Source organism: Sylvia atricapilla, chromosome 2 (assembly GCF_009819655.1).
Source record: "Sylvia atricapilla isolate bSylAtr1 chromosome 2, bSylAtr1.pri, whole genome shotgun sequence".
NCBI lineage: Eukaryota > Metazoa > Chordata > Aves > Passeriformes > Sylviidae > Sylvia > Sylvia atricapilla.
Genome location: NC_089141.1, coordinates 95628594 through 95644730, shown reverse-complemented (window position 1 = coordinate 95644730; position 16137 = coordinate 95628594). Strand labels below are relative to the sequence as shown.

The 16137-nt window shown below is 37.8% G+C and overlaps 1 protein-coding gene across 3 annotated transcripts in view; it reads right to left on the bottom strand.

The window, feature by feature from the left end:
* WWC3 (WWC family member 3) overlaps nucleotides 1-16137 on the bottom strand; it is a 98522-nt gene that overhangs the window by 39250 nt on the left and 43135 nt on the right. For all 3 annotated transcript variants that reach the window (XM_066313856.1, XM_066313854.1, XM_066313855.1), the window contains exons 4-7: nucleotides 14790-14866; nucleotides 12573-12652; nucleotides 6349-6478; nucleotides 694-843 (exon numbers count right to left, since the gene is read on the bottom strand). In XM_066313856.1, the coding sequence (XP_066169953.1) occupies nucleotides 694-843; nucleotides 6349-6478; nucleotides 12573-12652; nucleotides 14790-14866 (437 nt within the window). The remainder of the gene's footprint in view (nucleotides 1-693; nucleotides 844-6348; nucleotides 6479-12572; nucleotides 12653-14789; nucleotides 14867-16137) is intronic.

Sequence of the window (16137 nt, the reverse complement as noted above, 5' to 3'; positions counted from 1 at the left end):
CAAAGGTATAATGGAATACATCAGAAGTTTTGTTGATTAAAGTAAAACATTTTGAGAATAACAAATACTTTCCTTGTCTTAGACAGAGGAAAGAAGCAGAGCTCTACTACACATCTTCAATGTATATGAACAATGAATAGAAGCATGATAAAAACAAGATGTAAAAAAATAAAATTTAAAAAAATTACACAGCTATCACTACTACCACAGTGCTAACATCTCATGCAAAATCCCGTCTCTACTGCAACTTCCAGCTGGCTAAAGAATTTTCTTCCTTCCTGCCTCATTAGAAATATCAGCAATTCAGAGCTGGGAATATGAAGAGAAGAGGTCCACGGACACCTAAGCAAGAGCTGTTACTCCAAGATTCACCTGCAGTCACCAAATTGGTAATGCAAGAAGAGCTCCTCTGGGCTGGCTGAGTCCAGGAGCTCATTTTATCTGTCACTGCCTGCGAGCATGCTCCTGCATCACTCTGCCACGCTCAAGGAGAAGAATCACCAAGCCCACAGCTTGCACACAGTGGAAACAACAAGCAAATGCAACTCCCTCACCACCAGTATTGCTTTGGATTTTTATTGCTTCTGCTCCAGCCAACACTTCTCAAATTAAAAGAGCAAATAACTGTATCGCTACAGTTCAAAAGCAGCTAATTTTATACAGCAAATGTTTCACACAGGAACAGTCACATACCTCTCCAGTGATGTCAGTCTGAGAACAAGCATCACAGTGTTGTTGAGGTAAACAGGAGTCACTGAGTGAACTGGAATTGTGTTGAAGATCCTGCAGGGAATCTGTAATACAACAGCTATTCCTGAATCCATCTGTTAATTTGGCCAGGCTCTAAAGGAGAAGACATATTTTAAAAAATTAGAAAAAAATGTTTTCATAATATTTTTTAGTAACAGAACACCAATTTAAAAATTGCTTTACAAGACTAGTAGTTTGCCTATACAGAGCTATTTACAGAAAGTAAAATGCATTGTTGTGTTACTAGCATGCAAAAGGTCTGCTTTGGAATAAACCTCTCCTTTTAAAAGATGCATATAACAGTAAAGAGACTTTATATTATTTGTTTCAGAGCTATCATTTTTTAATCTTCTGTATGGCTTGCAGATCTTTAAATCTAGCAGCTGTCAACTTCACATTAGCTGATAGAGAAGACAAATGTGATTCACCTGCCCTTTTGCCATCTTCTGCACAGGTTACATTCCTTAGTCACTACTGTTATCTTATCCAACTTGATGAATACCTTGTACTGATTGCACTTTTATGACAGCTGATATCCCTGTGCTCTCTCACCCAGGGTTCACATAGTTAAGAGATATTTTACGCTTTGGGTTAAGCAAGAGACATCACTGAAATGTCTAGACAATGACACAAACTGTCAAGAGTAAAGCAGAAACACCAGTCTTTGAGGGGAAAGGGGAATACGACAGAATCACACAAAAAACAATAACCTTTTTGACAATATAAGCTTGGTTGACAGGCTCTTAAAAAGCCTTTAAAAGAACAAAATTGTTAGTATTGCTTTTATTTTCTTATTGCGCATTCTCTCTTGTTCAAAAATTACAGATAATGTAGTATTAGTAACAAAATCACTGTGTGCTGGCTGTCATTTATGAAAGAGATCCTAAGCATTACACATCGAACAAAAACTAAAAACATTCTGTCTTCTCTCCATGGGATAAAGGACAATCTAAATCGTGGTGAAAAAAAATTATCAGAAATTTAAAGATCTGTAGTAATTTATAAATCATAACATAATCAAAAAAATTGGTTCTAAAAATACACATTAAAAACCTTTCTAAAACTGTTTACTCTAGTGTCTGAAGCACAGAATCAGGGACAACCCTGAAGCACTGGATTGGGAAAAGGCTGGTCCTCAGGAATTTCAATAGCTCTGACTACAAATGATTTGCAACAAGCCAAGGTTACTGTCCATATCCAATTATCAGAAGATTTCTCAGTCTTCAAAAAAGGATAACACAGCAATGCTACTTTTTCTTACACCAAATTCAATTAGTAGAGTCCAGAAATGAACCTGTGTAGTAGCAACTGTTAACTACTGACAGGAAGTGCAAGACCACGCTGAAGCCATCTGATTTCAGAGCCCAGGAAACATCCAGGATTATGGAACTGTAGCAGGTGTGAAACAAGCCATAAAAAGCAGCTTTTTCTGACGGCCACCATTTTCATTACACATGGCCCATCCCTTTGCTCTCCACATACCAGCCCCTCCCTCAGGCCAGCCTCCACTACAGATGAAAAAGAGGGAGAACAGCCAGCCTGGTACAGCATGAGTGAACAAGTGGGCTCACCAGCCACAAATGTGGGGCCTGTGTTCCTCCCTGACAGCCCCTCAAATCACACTTCCTTCTGATTAGGGAATGCAAGGAGAGACACAGGTACACGCCAGGTATCAGACAGCTGGTGCTGCTCCCTCTTCAGTCTCTGCCTGCTCTCTACAGGTCTGAGAGGGGCTGGGATTTCACAGGCAGCATTGGCAAGGAGATAGGACAGTGCAGACATGCTGGCAGTGGGACAAGGCTACCACTGCTTGCCTCCAGAAACTTAACTTGTCTTGGGTCCACCAAAAAAGCCAATTCTTCTGCCATCTCCCAATTGAACTGAGCCATTTTAGTATGAAGGACAAACAACGTATTTTCTTCTCAGCCCTGAAACACCCAAATTCAATTCCAAGTTACATTGCCACGAGATCCCTAGCTAGTGTCCCTTTATCCTTGTGGCTTGTTGTTAAAGGAACCACTCCACAACATGGGAAAAAAACCCCCCAACTTTTACTTTATGAAAACTGTAGACTCCTAACTCTTTTCTTCAAAACTCACTGGAAATCATCCAGTCCTGTCAAGACTCCTGCTGTATGGAGGATCAAGAGGGATCCCTAATGGGTTTGTAACATGGAAATAATAACTTCAGATCATGACCTCTTCCCAGTAAAGCACAGCCAGTTGCATCAACAAAAACTCAGGATTCAGAAAGTCTGAGGTTTCTCCTAATAAGTTATGTTCCATCTGCCTTCTTTGGCTAACACATATTATGTTACAAGTATGTGCAATACCACAGATTCTGATGCCAGAAGTTAAATATGAATTTTTGCCTGTATTTCAGCTGCTTTATTAATTCCTGGTATGCTCCTGATGCCCTCTAGCATTCTCCCTGGCAGGTAATGAAGGGCTACTTGGCTGCCAGCAAGGCTTCCTATCCAGGCACAGTTGCCGAATCCTGGCCCCTATTTGAAAATGAGAAAGCATTTGACAGGTGGCAATCACCAAGCAGCACCACCTTAACACACATCTACATATATGCACAGATGACTATGCCCTAGGGCAAGCATTAATGCATTAAGTCCTTCTAGCTGGCTGAGTGAAAACAGGCACCAGCAACCCTAACATGGAAAATTATGTTCCGAGTTAGCACATTTTGAGATAGAAACAATTTATAATTGTCATTATGAGCAGTAGGGAATAATTTCCTTCCCAGCTACATGGAGGAATCTATCCTTGATCTTGAGTTTAAAGACTCTTTATGGCAACCCCACAGAAATTGCCAAAGATGCCTACTGTTAATGCGAAGTTCTAGGCACACCAGCCCAGACTTACCCAGAAAGACAGAAATGAGCATGGTCATTTCACCATTATCTGTTGCCATCTGATTTGTGAGCACTCTGCACAGTTTCAGTGCACCTCCTATCTAACCTATTTAGCCAATTTAACTGATAACAAAGAGGAAAGAAAAAAGAAGAAATAAAAACCCCACAAAAACCAAAGGACGACATCTTAAAAGCATATGCATGCTGAACAGAAACAAAGTTATGACAGAGATGGGGGAGGAGAGATAAACACACTGCCTTCAGGAACCCAACTACACACCTTTATTATTCAACTTTATATAAGTCTGTCCACTTTTTTGAGCAGTAGCACAGCATATTTTGCTTTATTTGTAATCACAGCATGCAATTTAAATCTGACCACCCTCTCCCACACAACTAAACCAATTATCATACTTCTACAACAGCTACAATTTTCCAAGCACCTACACAAGACTGAGTCATTTCTACTATGTTTAGTTCTGTTGCTTACACAGGCCAGATTTAAATTAAAAAGTAGTAAGAAATGGTCTGTTTCCTTTCTCTGAAATAAAACCCCATATTTTTTACACTATACTTCTAACTCCTCTATCAACAAATTTCAAAATTAAAAAGATTTCCTAAGAAAGTTTGTATGAACAACAATAGTTTTAAAATGTAGTGTTTTCAAAGAAAATGCAATTCCAATAATTATAGGAAAATAAAAATGGAATTCTGAACTCATTAGGAAGATATTTAAAATAGATTTGTACTTATTTCACAAAGCTAACTAAATCCATGACAATAATCTTCAAATAGCTATTAAAAGGCATAGCACTTCGCTGTCACCAAAAGTAATTTTTTGTTTTGGTCAAAATTGAAAAAAGAGAGCTGGATATTTTTGCCGAGCACAGTAAGCTGGCAAAAATACACCATTTTTACAACTGCAGACCTTGTAAATGATGGCGTTTAATTCTGTACAGCCATTGTAACAAAACATGAAGAAATGTTCTGCATGCTACACTTGTGTGGAACAACTGTTTTCTACATTCTCCTGGACTACACATAGTCTAATGTTCTATTATTGGATTCCATCACAAAAGATTGTCAGTAATTAAAAAAAGATACTTCCTAGATTCAAATTTCCTATAAATCACAAAAGAGCCATGAAGGAGGATGAAACCCTTTTCATTTTTGCTTCTGTCTTGTGCAACTTCTACATTCTGGTCCTGCCAGCACTGCCCAATCCTTGATCCTAGAGCTCTAACTCCCACAACACTAAAAGAAACTGTGAGCACATTTCAAGTTGGTTGCCCAAATACGATTTTCAAAGCATCTCAATGTTTACAGCTGGATTTACCGTCATTGAGGACTGAAAATGTAAGGAAAAGAGGTAAAAAAATCCATTGGGGAAGTAAGAACAAGGCCAGTAGTTAAACTGCTCCAAGATCTCACACATCAGTTCTTGTATTACCAGTTAGTTTCCTAAAATATGTATTATTGCATCCATGAAGAACTGCCTTCCTAATCACTTCTTGCTAGCCAGGCATGTGGAAGACTGACAATCACTTTAAAACTTGGCCAGCCAAAATAACAAATATGCTAGAAGTTGCCAAGGCAGAAATTTTTCACAGTGACTTCAGTGTTCTGTCTACTTGAACAAGGATTTGTGGTCTATCAGATGATCTTTGTGTAATGCATCGGAGACTCGATAACTGCATAACTATGGAAATTTATTATATGTAGATTATAAGCTTCCCATATAATTTAACAACTAAAAAGAAAAAAAAGAAAAATCCCTGAAAAACACCACTGCAGAGAAAACTGAAAGAAAATGTTTGTATGGCAATGTGAATTTAGTATAGCCCCACAACTTTAGGTAACAAAGATGCCTTTTTCCAAACAAATGTTTGAAGATTGGGTGAAGAGAACTGTCCTTCACCTCTCTGTACATGTAGCATATTTAAGCAACTCTATAGTGAAGTGCCTGTGGTGGCAGAAGCTCATTGTTTTTTCATCAAGCTCCTATCGCATTAAAAACACAGACACGCAACTGAGAGCTTGAGACAGGCCACAGAATCCATTCAAAAGTTAGACCCCTACCCAGGTATGTATCTCCCCTCAATCCTCATGCTCTAATTCATCAATTTCAAGCTTGTGTATACATTGTATTTGTTCATACTCTTTGAGGGCTTTGTGAGAACATTTTGAAACTAACATGAGCCTTGATTAACTCTGAAACTTGAGAGTTTGGGACAAAAAGCGTGACAGTGACAGAGATCCAGTTTGGTGAAATACATATAAAGGGAAAAAAATAGTTGACACAAGGATAAACATTTTAGCACATGAACTCTCAATCCTACTTCATTATAGGTAATACCAAGAGACATAAAACAAAATAATAAACAAATACTGTAAATCACAAGGGCTTTTTCTTAATACAGAGTCATTACTATATAGAAGCCATCAACATAGCAACAGCAGAAAGCTATATTCAATTAAAACACTTAGCGAAATGAAACTTAGTTGACTACATTATTTAAGACAAAAACATGAAATACATATGAAGTCTTGTGCTCGCAGTATAGACCATGATTACTTACCTTTTTTCAACTGCTTGTTATTGGTAATTATGAAACAGAAAAATCAGTTTAGGCCATCCTATTTCCTTATTTAAACTTGGTAAACCCAACACAATCCCAAGCAAGAAAACACAGGTAGGTTACTACTATTTAGTAGTTCAGTAGCACATTTTTTACCTGCATAAGGTCCTGCCTTTCTTTTTCACCTGTGCATATAGCTTTCTTTATGGTTCGAAGTTCACTCATGATAGCTTGTGCTTCATCCAGTCTGTAATTCGTATGAGCATTTGACATCTTACGATCAATCCTGTTGAAAATATTAAGACAAAATCAGGAATTTTCATGTCATTACAAAGCACACAGACTTTTTTAGACCTCTTGTTTATTCATGTACCACTTCATTTCCAGGAATAAAATGATACTCTACTTGGAATTAACACAGCACTCAATGCCAAATCCACTCTAAAGACAAAACAAAGCACTTATCTACCCAGGTTCTGTAGAACCAACAAATTTCCTGGGCTTAATATCCTAATGCAGAGTTTACTTATGAGTAAGTAAAAGGAACCTAAAACTAGATGGTTATAACTCAAAAGGTAAAGATAAGCGGTCTAGCTGTCATATTTTTCATGCAGCATCACACATTGCAGTATCTCTTCCAGGGCTTCTACTTGATCCTGCTTTAGAACTTTCTAACAAAAGCATTTCATTTTCTCCGGCAGTAATTTCTAATGCCTGAAATTTTATTGCAAATGCTTTCCTGCCATTATAGGCCTCTTTGAATATCTTTTCCGTAAGTTACGACATTATCATTCTGCAGTGAAAAATATGATATGGGAACATCCCAGATTTTAAATCTTTAAGCAAGAAGCAAGAGCACAAGTCATGACCTAAGACTGAAATAATACTAACATTTTCATCTTAACACATTAAAATCCCTCAAGTCGAACATCCACTGGCTGAGTTTTCAACCTTTTTTCCAATATTTCACAAGAGTAAAGGATAACATATCAGGATGCAGAAGACTAGTCCAGTATATCATCTTGATGATTTCCTTTGATTTATAGATAAAGAGTAAGACAAAAAACTATAACGAACTTATTCGAAGAACTATTTGGTCTTGGATTGACAACAAATGGCTATGGAGTTTTAACAGGCTGTTTACAGCGATTATTGATATAAAGGTCCCATTCAAATCTGGAAAACTCAATTTTCCTGTTAATTTAGCATAAAAAAATTACATAGAGAAAAGGTGGTAAGTGTTTAAGGTCATTAAGCCAATGCTAAGAACAAATAGCTTCAGGAAAAGGTTATGTCAGGTTAACAGAATTAAAGATAAAAACGCACATTGTTCATCACAAAGGACATCAATCTATAAAAAGATACAGTAGGAGAAGGTATGCTATACATGCAGAAGAATACCCAAGCTATTTAAAATATTGAGACTAACTAACAAGTTTCAAGATAGATATTATATTAAACTAAGAGTGTCAAGAACAGTCTCTCAGCATGTTCTGCCAGCTAAAATACAAGCAGTGCAATTTTTACATCTGATTGCTTGCTTTAAAATTAAAACATTAAAATGAAAAATCAAAATGGCTAAATGAAAATCCTGTGGTTTTATTGTATAACTCACAATATTTAGGGGAAAACAGGTTGATTTCTACAGTTTTAATTTGTTTGGGTGTTTTCTGACGGTTACTGTTTTTGGAGACAACATAAAGTAAGTCTGAATCTCAAGATTTTTCTTTGAACACAAATTTCCCCAAGTTACATTAGAAAACATACAATCTTTTATGAATGCTGGTTCAAGAACTAGAAAGGACTTAAATGTCAGGTGTATTAAAGTTCGGGGTTGGTTTGTTTGTTTTTGTTTTCAAATGTTTCCTTGAGTCTTCACTAATTTTTAGTTAAAATCATAAGCAGATAAAACCATGGTAAAACAACTAATCCAATTCACTAAAAGTCACATGAAAAAGGTAAGACATTTTTATCTGAAGGTAACTGTAATGTTAAGAACTATGCTCTCAAATATTAGACATGAAAATGCCTTCTTACACAACTGCTCATTATACTGTTCGCCAGGACTAAGGTGGCATTTCACGAAAAGGAAATTATTTAATTTCAACCAGATTTCTGTCCAGTTATCCACATATTCATGTTCCTGGACGCCACTTTGGAGCCCAGCTTATGAATTGATATTTGTTGAAGGAAAGAATCAGAAAAGTTCCTACTGCCAAAAATATTTAGGCTTAAATCAGTATTGCTGTCAACCCAAACTGACTAAAGTAGCCTACAAAATTACCTGTTATTTATTGTCTCTTAATTCTTTTCCTGTTTTTGATAAAGCTCTATTTCTGAAAGCCATAGAGTTAACAGAGTTCTCCATTTTATTAACAGAAAATAGCATGATACAAATATAGATCAGATCTTTGTATTAACAGCAAGAATATTCAACTAATATGCAAGACTGTAAGGATACAAAGATGTTTCTAGGATACACGAACTATTAATATGCTGGTCACTGTTTCAGTCCTACAGGGCAGATTCCGTGTTTTCCCATTTTCCTCCACCAAAGCACAGGCCTGTACTTGAGCAAAAACCTAATTTAAAGTTTTTGTTAGATCTCCTAACCTCTAAATTAGTCTGTAGCTACAAATTGTTTAACCAGCCCTGATTCCCTGTCATTCCCAGCTTCTCACAGCATTCACTCTGCTCTCCTGGCCAACTGGCCAAGTTTTCATTTCCTTTGTTGCTAAACGCCTTCTTCCTCCAAAATTCCTGCCGGGGAGCAGTAGGGTCACTGAAAACACAGGGGAGAAGGAACTGCTCCTCCTTCTCAGTCCCTGCTGTCAGGCCAGAGGAAGGAATTTGTTCCAGAAAAGGCTGATATTTTAACCCTGTATGTCTGGACTGTGACAGGATCAGATGCACCTTGGGCCAAAGGCGCTGGTGGAGGCCGAGGTGCATCATCCTGCAGGGTGGGGATCTGTGCAGGCTTTGAACTGTGAGCTCTACTAAGTCTCCTCTGGGCAAACACAAACCGACGTCCAAAGGTTTATCACACACAACACTGCCAAATTTAGATGGAAGTGTAGAAAGTATAGACCTGATAAAAAGCTGCAGCTCTACGAATGTTGGAATTCTGACAGTACTGAAGTTGTAGAGGTATTGAAATCCCCCTCAGTCATGTCTCCACTCATAAAACCCCACTTTCTAAAGTAATTTTGTGGCTTTTTCTTTTCATTCTCCACAAAGATGGTTAAGCCATTTTACTAAAATTATAAAGAACAGAAAACAAAACACAGTCCAAGGCAGACACTGTACATGGAAAATGTCAGTGTAAGAGATTTGCATTTAACAAAGCCATTTGAATCAGACAGCAACAAAAAATGATGGAAATACTGAGCAACCCAATTGCCCTCTCCATAAAAAGCTGTCTCTTCTCTGAGAACTAAACCAAGCAGAGGCTGCACAGAGAGAGTCACCTGGCAGCAAGTTCCAATATCTGCACATGATGCCATTTTGGTAAGACTTTCAAAGCAAACATTCAGCCAGATGTAAAGCCCAAAGTTTAACAGCTCCTAATGTTGTTCTTGGCTTACACTTGAAATAAAGTGATGCACATGCTTTTAAAAAACCTGGACAGGATGCATGCCATTTGCAGTTTGGCAGTTACTTGAAGATTTGACTTAGCACAAGAAGGAAGAAGAATGACGCCAACTAAAAATTTAGAAAACGTAACAGAAGTGGGACATGTCTGGAATGTAATAAACTTCAAAGGGGAAGGGGAAGCAGGGTAGGGGGGAACAGAGCAAAAACCCCACCATTTTTGTATAAGGAGCAATTAATTTATTTTTCGACAATATACTTACTTTAAGGACATGGAGAAATTAAACTACTTCAGCCTTGGTACTTGACTTGAATGACCCTTCTCTCCCAATAAATTCAGAAGGTAGGGGAGAGATTGCACAGGACAGTTAGACTGAAGCACAGTTAGACTTTCAGGCTAATTTGTCTACTGACTACACAAGGAGGCGAAAGAAGCTCCTCTCTTCAGTTGTTAGTGTTAAGTACTCTCCAAATTGGCTTACTTCCTTCTAGAAGCAAAATACTCCAAAAAAAAGTGCATGTATCTCACCAGAAGGGCAAATAAAAAACCACTTAAAAGCACAAAACAAAAACAAAACCACAAGTCTCTTTCAAAAGTGAAGAGAGCTGCAGAGAGCAGAGCTCAGCTCCAGGTAACACACAGGCAAAAGGTTTTCCCCAGCAAGCAACAAGTGCCACCCAGTGCACCAAGAGGACAGAGGGTGACTGCAACAGCAGCAATGAGCAGCACTGAAGCACTGAGTTGTCATGCCTGAACTTTTAAACTACATGACTGGAGAGACCACTGACTGATCAGATATGCTTTAAAATAATTCCGCTCTTGAATGTATCTCTTATAACCCCATCCTGGTGCATGGGCAGCTTGACTTGGGCTATAATCCAAGACTAACATTTGTATTCTTAATCATTTGCAGACTTTACTTTTCAAAAAGCTGCACCACTCTGCTGGACTATCTTAAATGAATTATACTAATTAAAACAATCTTGAGTTTCAAATGGCCTTCAAAAACTTTCATTATCCTAGTCAAGTGGTTAGTCTTTTAATAAAATAATTGAACCAAACGCTTAAAATAACCCAATAACCAGGAGAAGGAAAACGAGTTTAAAAAGCAGAAAAGGCATAGAAATTCTTACTCAAAATATGATTAAGAATCATAAGACAAAATGGCTTTTGTTCCATTACTGTTTACATATCTAGGCCAGCATACCAAGATGTTGACTATATTTAAAATATTACTTAGCACATTGAAACTGCAAATACTTGGGAGTGCTTTATTTTACTGATTTTCAGTTAATATCATACATTACAAATTCCCCCAACTACCTCTAAATGCTTCAAGGAAAGTACATTTATGCCTGAAAATTATTACATTGTATCTACCGATTAAGAATTTTGGTATTTTGGTGGAACAAGTTTTCTTCTATGAAACTTTCTAAATGCACTATAAAACAAAAGAGCCTTGTCTAAAAAAATAGAAAATTTTGTTATTAAAAAAACCAAACACACCAAAAATATTAAGTGCACGGTTACTCCTTTTTTTAAAGGTTAAATCTGAGTATCTTCCTTTAATTTGTTTTCTTATAGTAGCACCAATCAAAAGTGGAAAATAAGTACCCTAATTGCTCCAGGATCCCGGGAATTTCACCAGAATTTCTGAAGTGAAAGCCCATGCTTTGTAGCACAAATGCAATAAATCCAAAGCTCTGAAATGTTTCTGCAGCTGCTGCACTTAAGTTGCAAAATGCATTATACATGCAACAGTTCCAACATTTTCAGGAAGCTCCTGCATTAGGCAGTTTGTTCACATGCATGCTGGAAAAAAGGCCAGGTTTCTAAATACACAGCTACATACCCAAGGTGGATCCAAGTGCTGTTCAAGCTCTTGGTCTAGCCACTGGCCTTGCTGAAGAAATCTGGAAACCACAGCAACCTGTATTTACCTGCTATCTTTTTCATGGCCTGGCAACCTCTCTCCCTATCCCACTGGGCATCCTGTGTAAGAGCTATGTGTGTAGGTGACTAAGCAACACACAGATGGAAGTCAGGCAGTTCCCTTCCCATCAGATGGCCTGCAGGAAGAGTGGCAGGGAGAGGGTCACCACAACATTTCACAACCTTTGACACCACTGAGCATGCAGGAAACAGAGCAGGGCTGCCTAACAGCCCTGAGAGCAGTGGCAAACTTCCCTGAGCTTCCCTTCCTTACTGGGAGGAGGCAAGGACTCACATTTACATGCAGACATTTTGCACACACAATTCATGGTCCCACAGACCACTAGATTTACAGTATAAGCACAGATCAGCACAAGCACAAATACAGTGCAGAACAAGATGGCCTGAACAACAGCGAACAGGGAGAAGCTGTGTTGTGGTGAACAGAATTCCCCCTAAGAAAAGTTCTGTGCCCAGCCACAAAGCCTTAGTTCTGCCAAGAGGAAATACAGCATGGTGCTTTGGGCTGTGCTCCAAGCAGTAGGTATTCCCAGAAAGTATTTGGGAAATATTTTTAAAAATCTAATTCCCATTCAGCAATGTCTTGAGGAAGAGTTAAAGAACATGGCCTATAAAGCTGTTCTTGCATGTGAACTTAAAAAATCACAACTCCAACCAATTCTAACTCTTCCATCCTTTCACATTGTTCTCACTCTGCAGCACTATCACAGCAGAAAGTGTGAAGCAAAGCATTTAACATTTTATTTTTGACCACACTTTTCTATGAAATTCATTCGAAGGCAAATAAAAGAAAAAATCCATACCCCAACCATAGATCCACAAACTCTTAACTTACTCTTGCAGAGTTTCCACTCCTTTTTCTTTATATTGCAACTCCTGTTTCATCTGTGCCAATTCTCGTTTCAGCCTGGAAAGCTGAATAATACAAAACAATTATAAGCAAAAATAAGTAACAGTAACTTCCACAAAAAAAAAAAGAAATTTGGTTTTTAAATACAAAATCTTAAGCTACTTTAAAGAACTGGAAGTTCTTTTTTGAGTTCTCTTTTTTTCCTTTAAAATTTTGCATTAAAATAACAGAAGACTTTTTTAAATATCATAAGGCCCAATCAAACAGCAGTCAAAACATTTAGCTTTCAAAGTATCAATTTCCTCAGCTATTCTATCAGGTTTCTTTCTCCAATAGCTTATGCTAACAGCTAGTATGTTTCAATCCATATAAATTTTCTTCTCCCTTTGTAGCAAAGACACCCCTCTACTGTCTTCAATTCTTTAGTCAACTTTAAAAAAGATGGAACATTCAATGCTGTTCATTTCTCAATTCAGGAAATCAAAATTATTAGCAGCAGAACAGGTCTCTCTCCCAGGAATGGCAGCCTGGCTTTCTACAGTTATTTTCATATTATCCTGTCCTCTCAACCCCCTTGTCACTTACCTTGATCCAACCAATGAGCATAAATCAAAAGTGACGCAGCAAATATGTTTCCAAAAACCTATTTTTGTGGTTTTATGGAAACAGTTACCTGAGTAGGTTGTGCAGACCATGGAAGAGCCAAGAATGATCTGCAAAGAAAAGAGCTTCTTGCCCTCCAAAGCTGACAGATAACTAAAGGTGACAGGGGGAGGAGAATGCAATGGACAGCATACAAATGAGGGGAATAGGGGTGTTTTAGTGTGTGGTAGTGAGGCTAAGCCTGAACTGCAAGCCCAAAGAGGGGCAGGGAAGGAAGGAAAAGCTCTCTCTTCTTAAGCTACCAAACTCAGTATATTTTCTAGAATTTACCCAGAGCACTCTTGATTTTCACATGTGCATCAATATATGACAAGATCAGTACAAAACAGATTTTTTTTTAAAAAGAGGGTAAAAAATAATTTTTTTTCAGCTGTATTCCAAGAGGAAGGGGCTTTGCACCAATACCAGGATGCAAACCAGGACTGTCAGGGTCCCATCATCCTGCACAGATCTCTCCCTTCTGTCGAAAGTCATGGCACCAGCACCCAAACACTCCTATACCCTCTCCAGCTCCTTTAACACTCATCAAAAGTAAAATGAGAAAATGCATCACTAATATGATGCACACAAAAACTTTATAGTGCCTATTTCATTCTATTTCCGGAAACAACTAAATGCCTATGCACACAGTCACTTGAACATACTACCCTATGCATGTTGTAGGTCATTCTGTTTTAAGGAGGAAGAAAAGAAAATAGTCATAAGTGAAAACCTTGTTTATTTTCTTCAAATATTACCTAAATAAGGCTTATTTTCTTGTTTAGAATATGCTGACATTTAGAGTATCTAAAACAAGTAAACACTAGTCAGCATGTAATAAATATACACAGATAGAATAAATGCCTTTGAAGGGTGGTGAACGGGATTTATTTTCAGAGGCACTCATGTGAAAAGTGGTCTCTACAACAAAAATGGAACACTATCCTGCAAGGATAAATATTTTTCAAAATACTTACTTATCAAAACCATTACTCTAGTTTTTTAAAAAATGTATAAATAAGGAACATTTTTGTTATAGAACTGCTTGTCATTGTCAGAATACTTGATCTTTCCTCTCCTCATAAAAAAGCTCTGACCAATCAGCTGAAAAATTCTATTTGGCCAATAGGTCTATTGAATTGTGAAGAGATTTCCAAATAAGTGGCTACACCTACAGTCCAGCGGGACCTCTCTGAAAATGGGTAAATGGTATGAAGACAGTGGGTTTGAACTGAAAGAATCTGGCTGCAGAGCATTTACTACTTGTGGGAGTATATAGACAGAAAGCAATTTCTGAAAGCCTGGCTGAGCTTGCCTCTGACATCTGTGACAAAAATGTCTGCACTTGTAACACAGAAAAAGCATTACTTCTCAAGTCACCGAAATGCAGTTAATATAGAGCAATAGGTTAGAATAAAAAACACTTGTCAATACTGTATTTCTATAAATGCATGCAAAGTTCAGTTCATCAGTTCATCCAAATGCTAAAGTATAAGAAAAACAGACCCTCCCTCCCTTTGCCTAATTCATATTTTTACAAAATTAAAAAAGATTACTCACTCTGTCACGACGGCTGGCTATTTCTGCTTTAATCTGATACGGGTCATACTTGGTATTAGCTGAAAATCCAGAGAATGCTAAACAGATGGAAAACAGTATTTTACTTTTTTTCCCACTTCTTTAATACAATTGTCAAGATGTAGCACTATTTAATAAACCATCGCATCAATTCTTTTTCTAACAAGTCACTAGGTTCTAAAATTATCCTCTGTGCTGAAGATTTCCATTTGGCTCACCTGAAACTTTTTTTCTCATCCTGACCAACACCAAAAACTGCATATAGCAGCACCACATATTTCCTAAAAGCAACTAGCTCCTATGATAGGATGATGGCATCTACTGATGCAAGCAATTTGTGCAATATTAACAATTACTACTTACTTCCTAGGTACACTGAATTAACAGTATGGTAGGGACTAAATTTAAAAAAAAATATTGTCAGAACAAAATTATATCAGCTAGGTAGAGAAGTTGCCTTCTAAAGCAACAGTGTAGGGAACTGAAATACAAATCAACCCTGGCAAGTTAGCTCTTAACACAGAGTATCTACAGTCAGGCAACGATTATAAGCTAAAGCCTACAGTAAAGGTCCTAAAGGACAGACTGGGCAAGAGGAACCATGATTTATGGAGTGAGCCATTCAAGACAGCACTGACTGAAAAATGCCTGGTATGTGAACGGATGGGGTGCTGTCAGACCTTCCATCCTTCTGCAGAGCTGAAGGCTGCTGCACTGAAAACCATATCTGTGTCCAGGGCTGCACTGGGCTTTTCGACTCTCGAAAGAGCACTGCAATTCCAAGGTCATGTCAAGTGTGCAGGAACCTGCCAAAATGAGTAGTCATGCCTGGACTAATACTCTAAATCTAGGATTTTCTATGGATTTTTGATTTTTTTTTAAACAGTGCTGATCACAACTGAGTCACAAAATTGCTGCATGGGTACCTCCCTGCCAACCCACAACTGCTGAGCTCACACCACCTCCTACTCATAAGCACACAACACTGAGTCAATGGCAGCACCCATAAGCAGAGTGGAAGAAAACACTTCGTGAAGTTTTAGTTCTTTTAATGCAACAGCTTCAAACAAGTGGTGGTGGAGGCAAAGATATTCCCTACATAGGCATCCAACTTTGGTCATGCAATTGCACTTGAATGACAAGCCTAATATTTCTGTACAATAAAAGGAGAAACAAGCACCCCACAGTGGAGTGGAGGAGTCAAATTGAAAAAAATATGTGGAGAAGAAGCTTTTGGGTATCTTGAGTTGATAGCATGAGTAATCCTCAAAAGGATATTTAAAAAAAAAATCTAAAAAATCATCTGAGAAATCAGCCCACCCCATTTGCT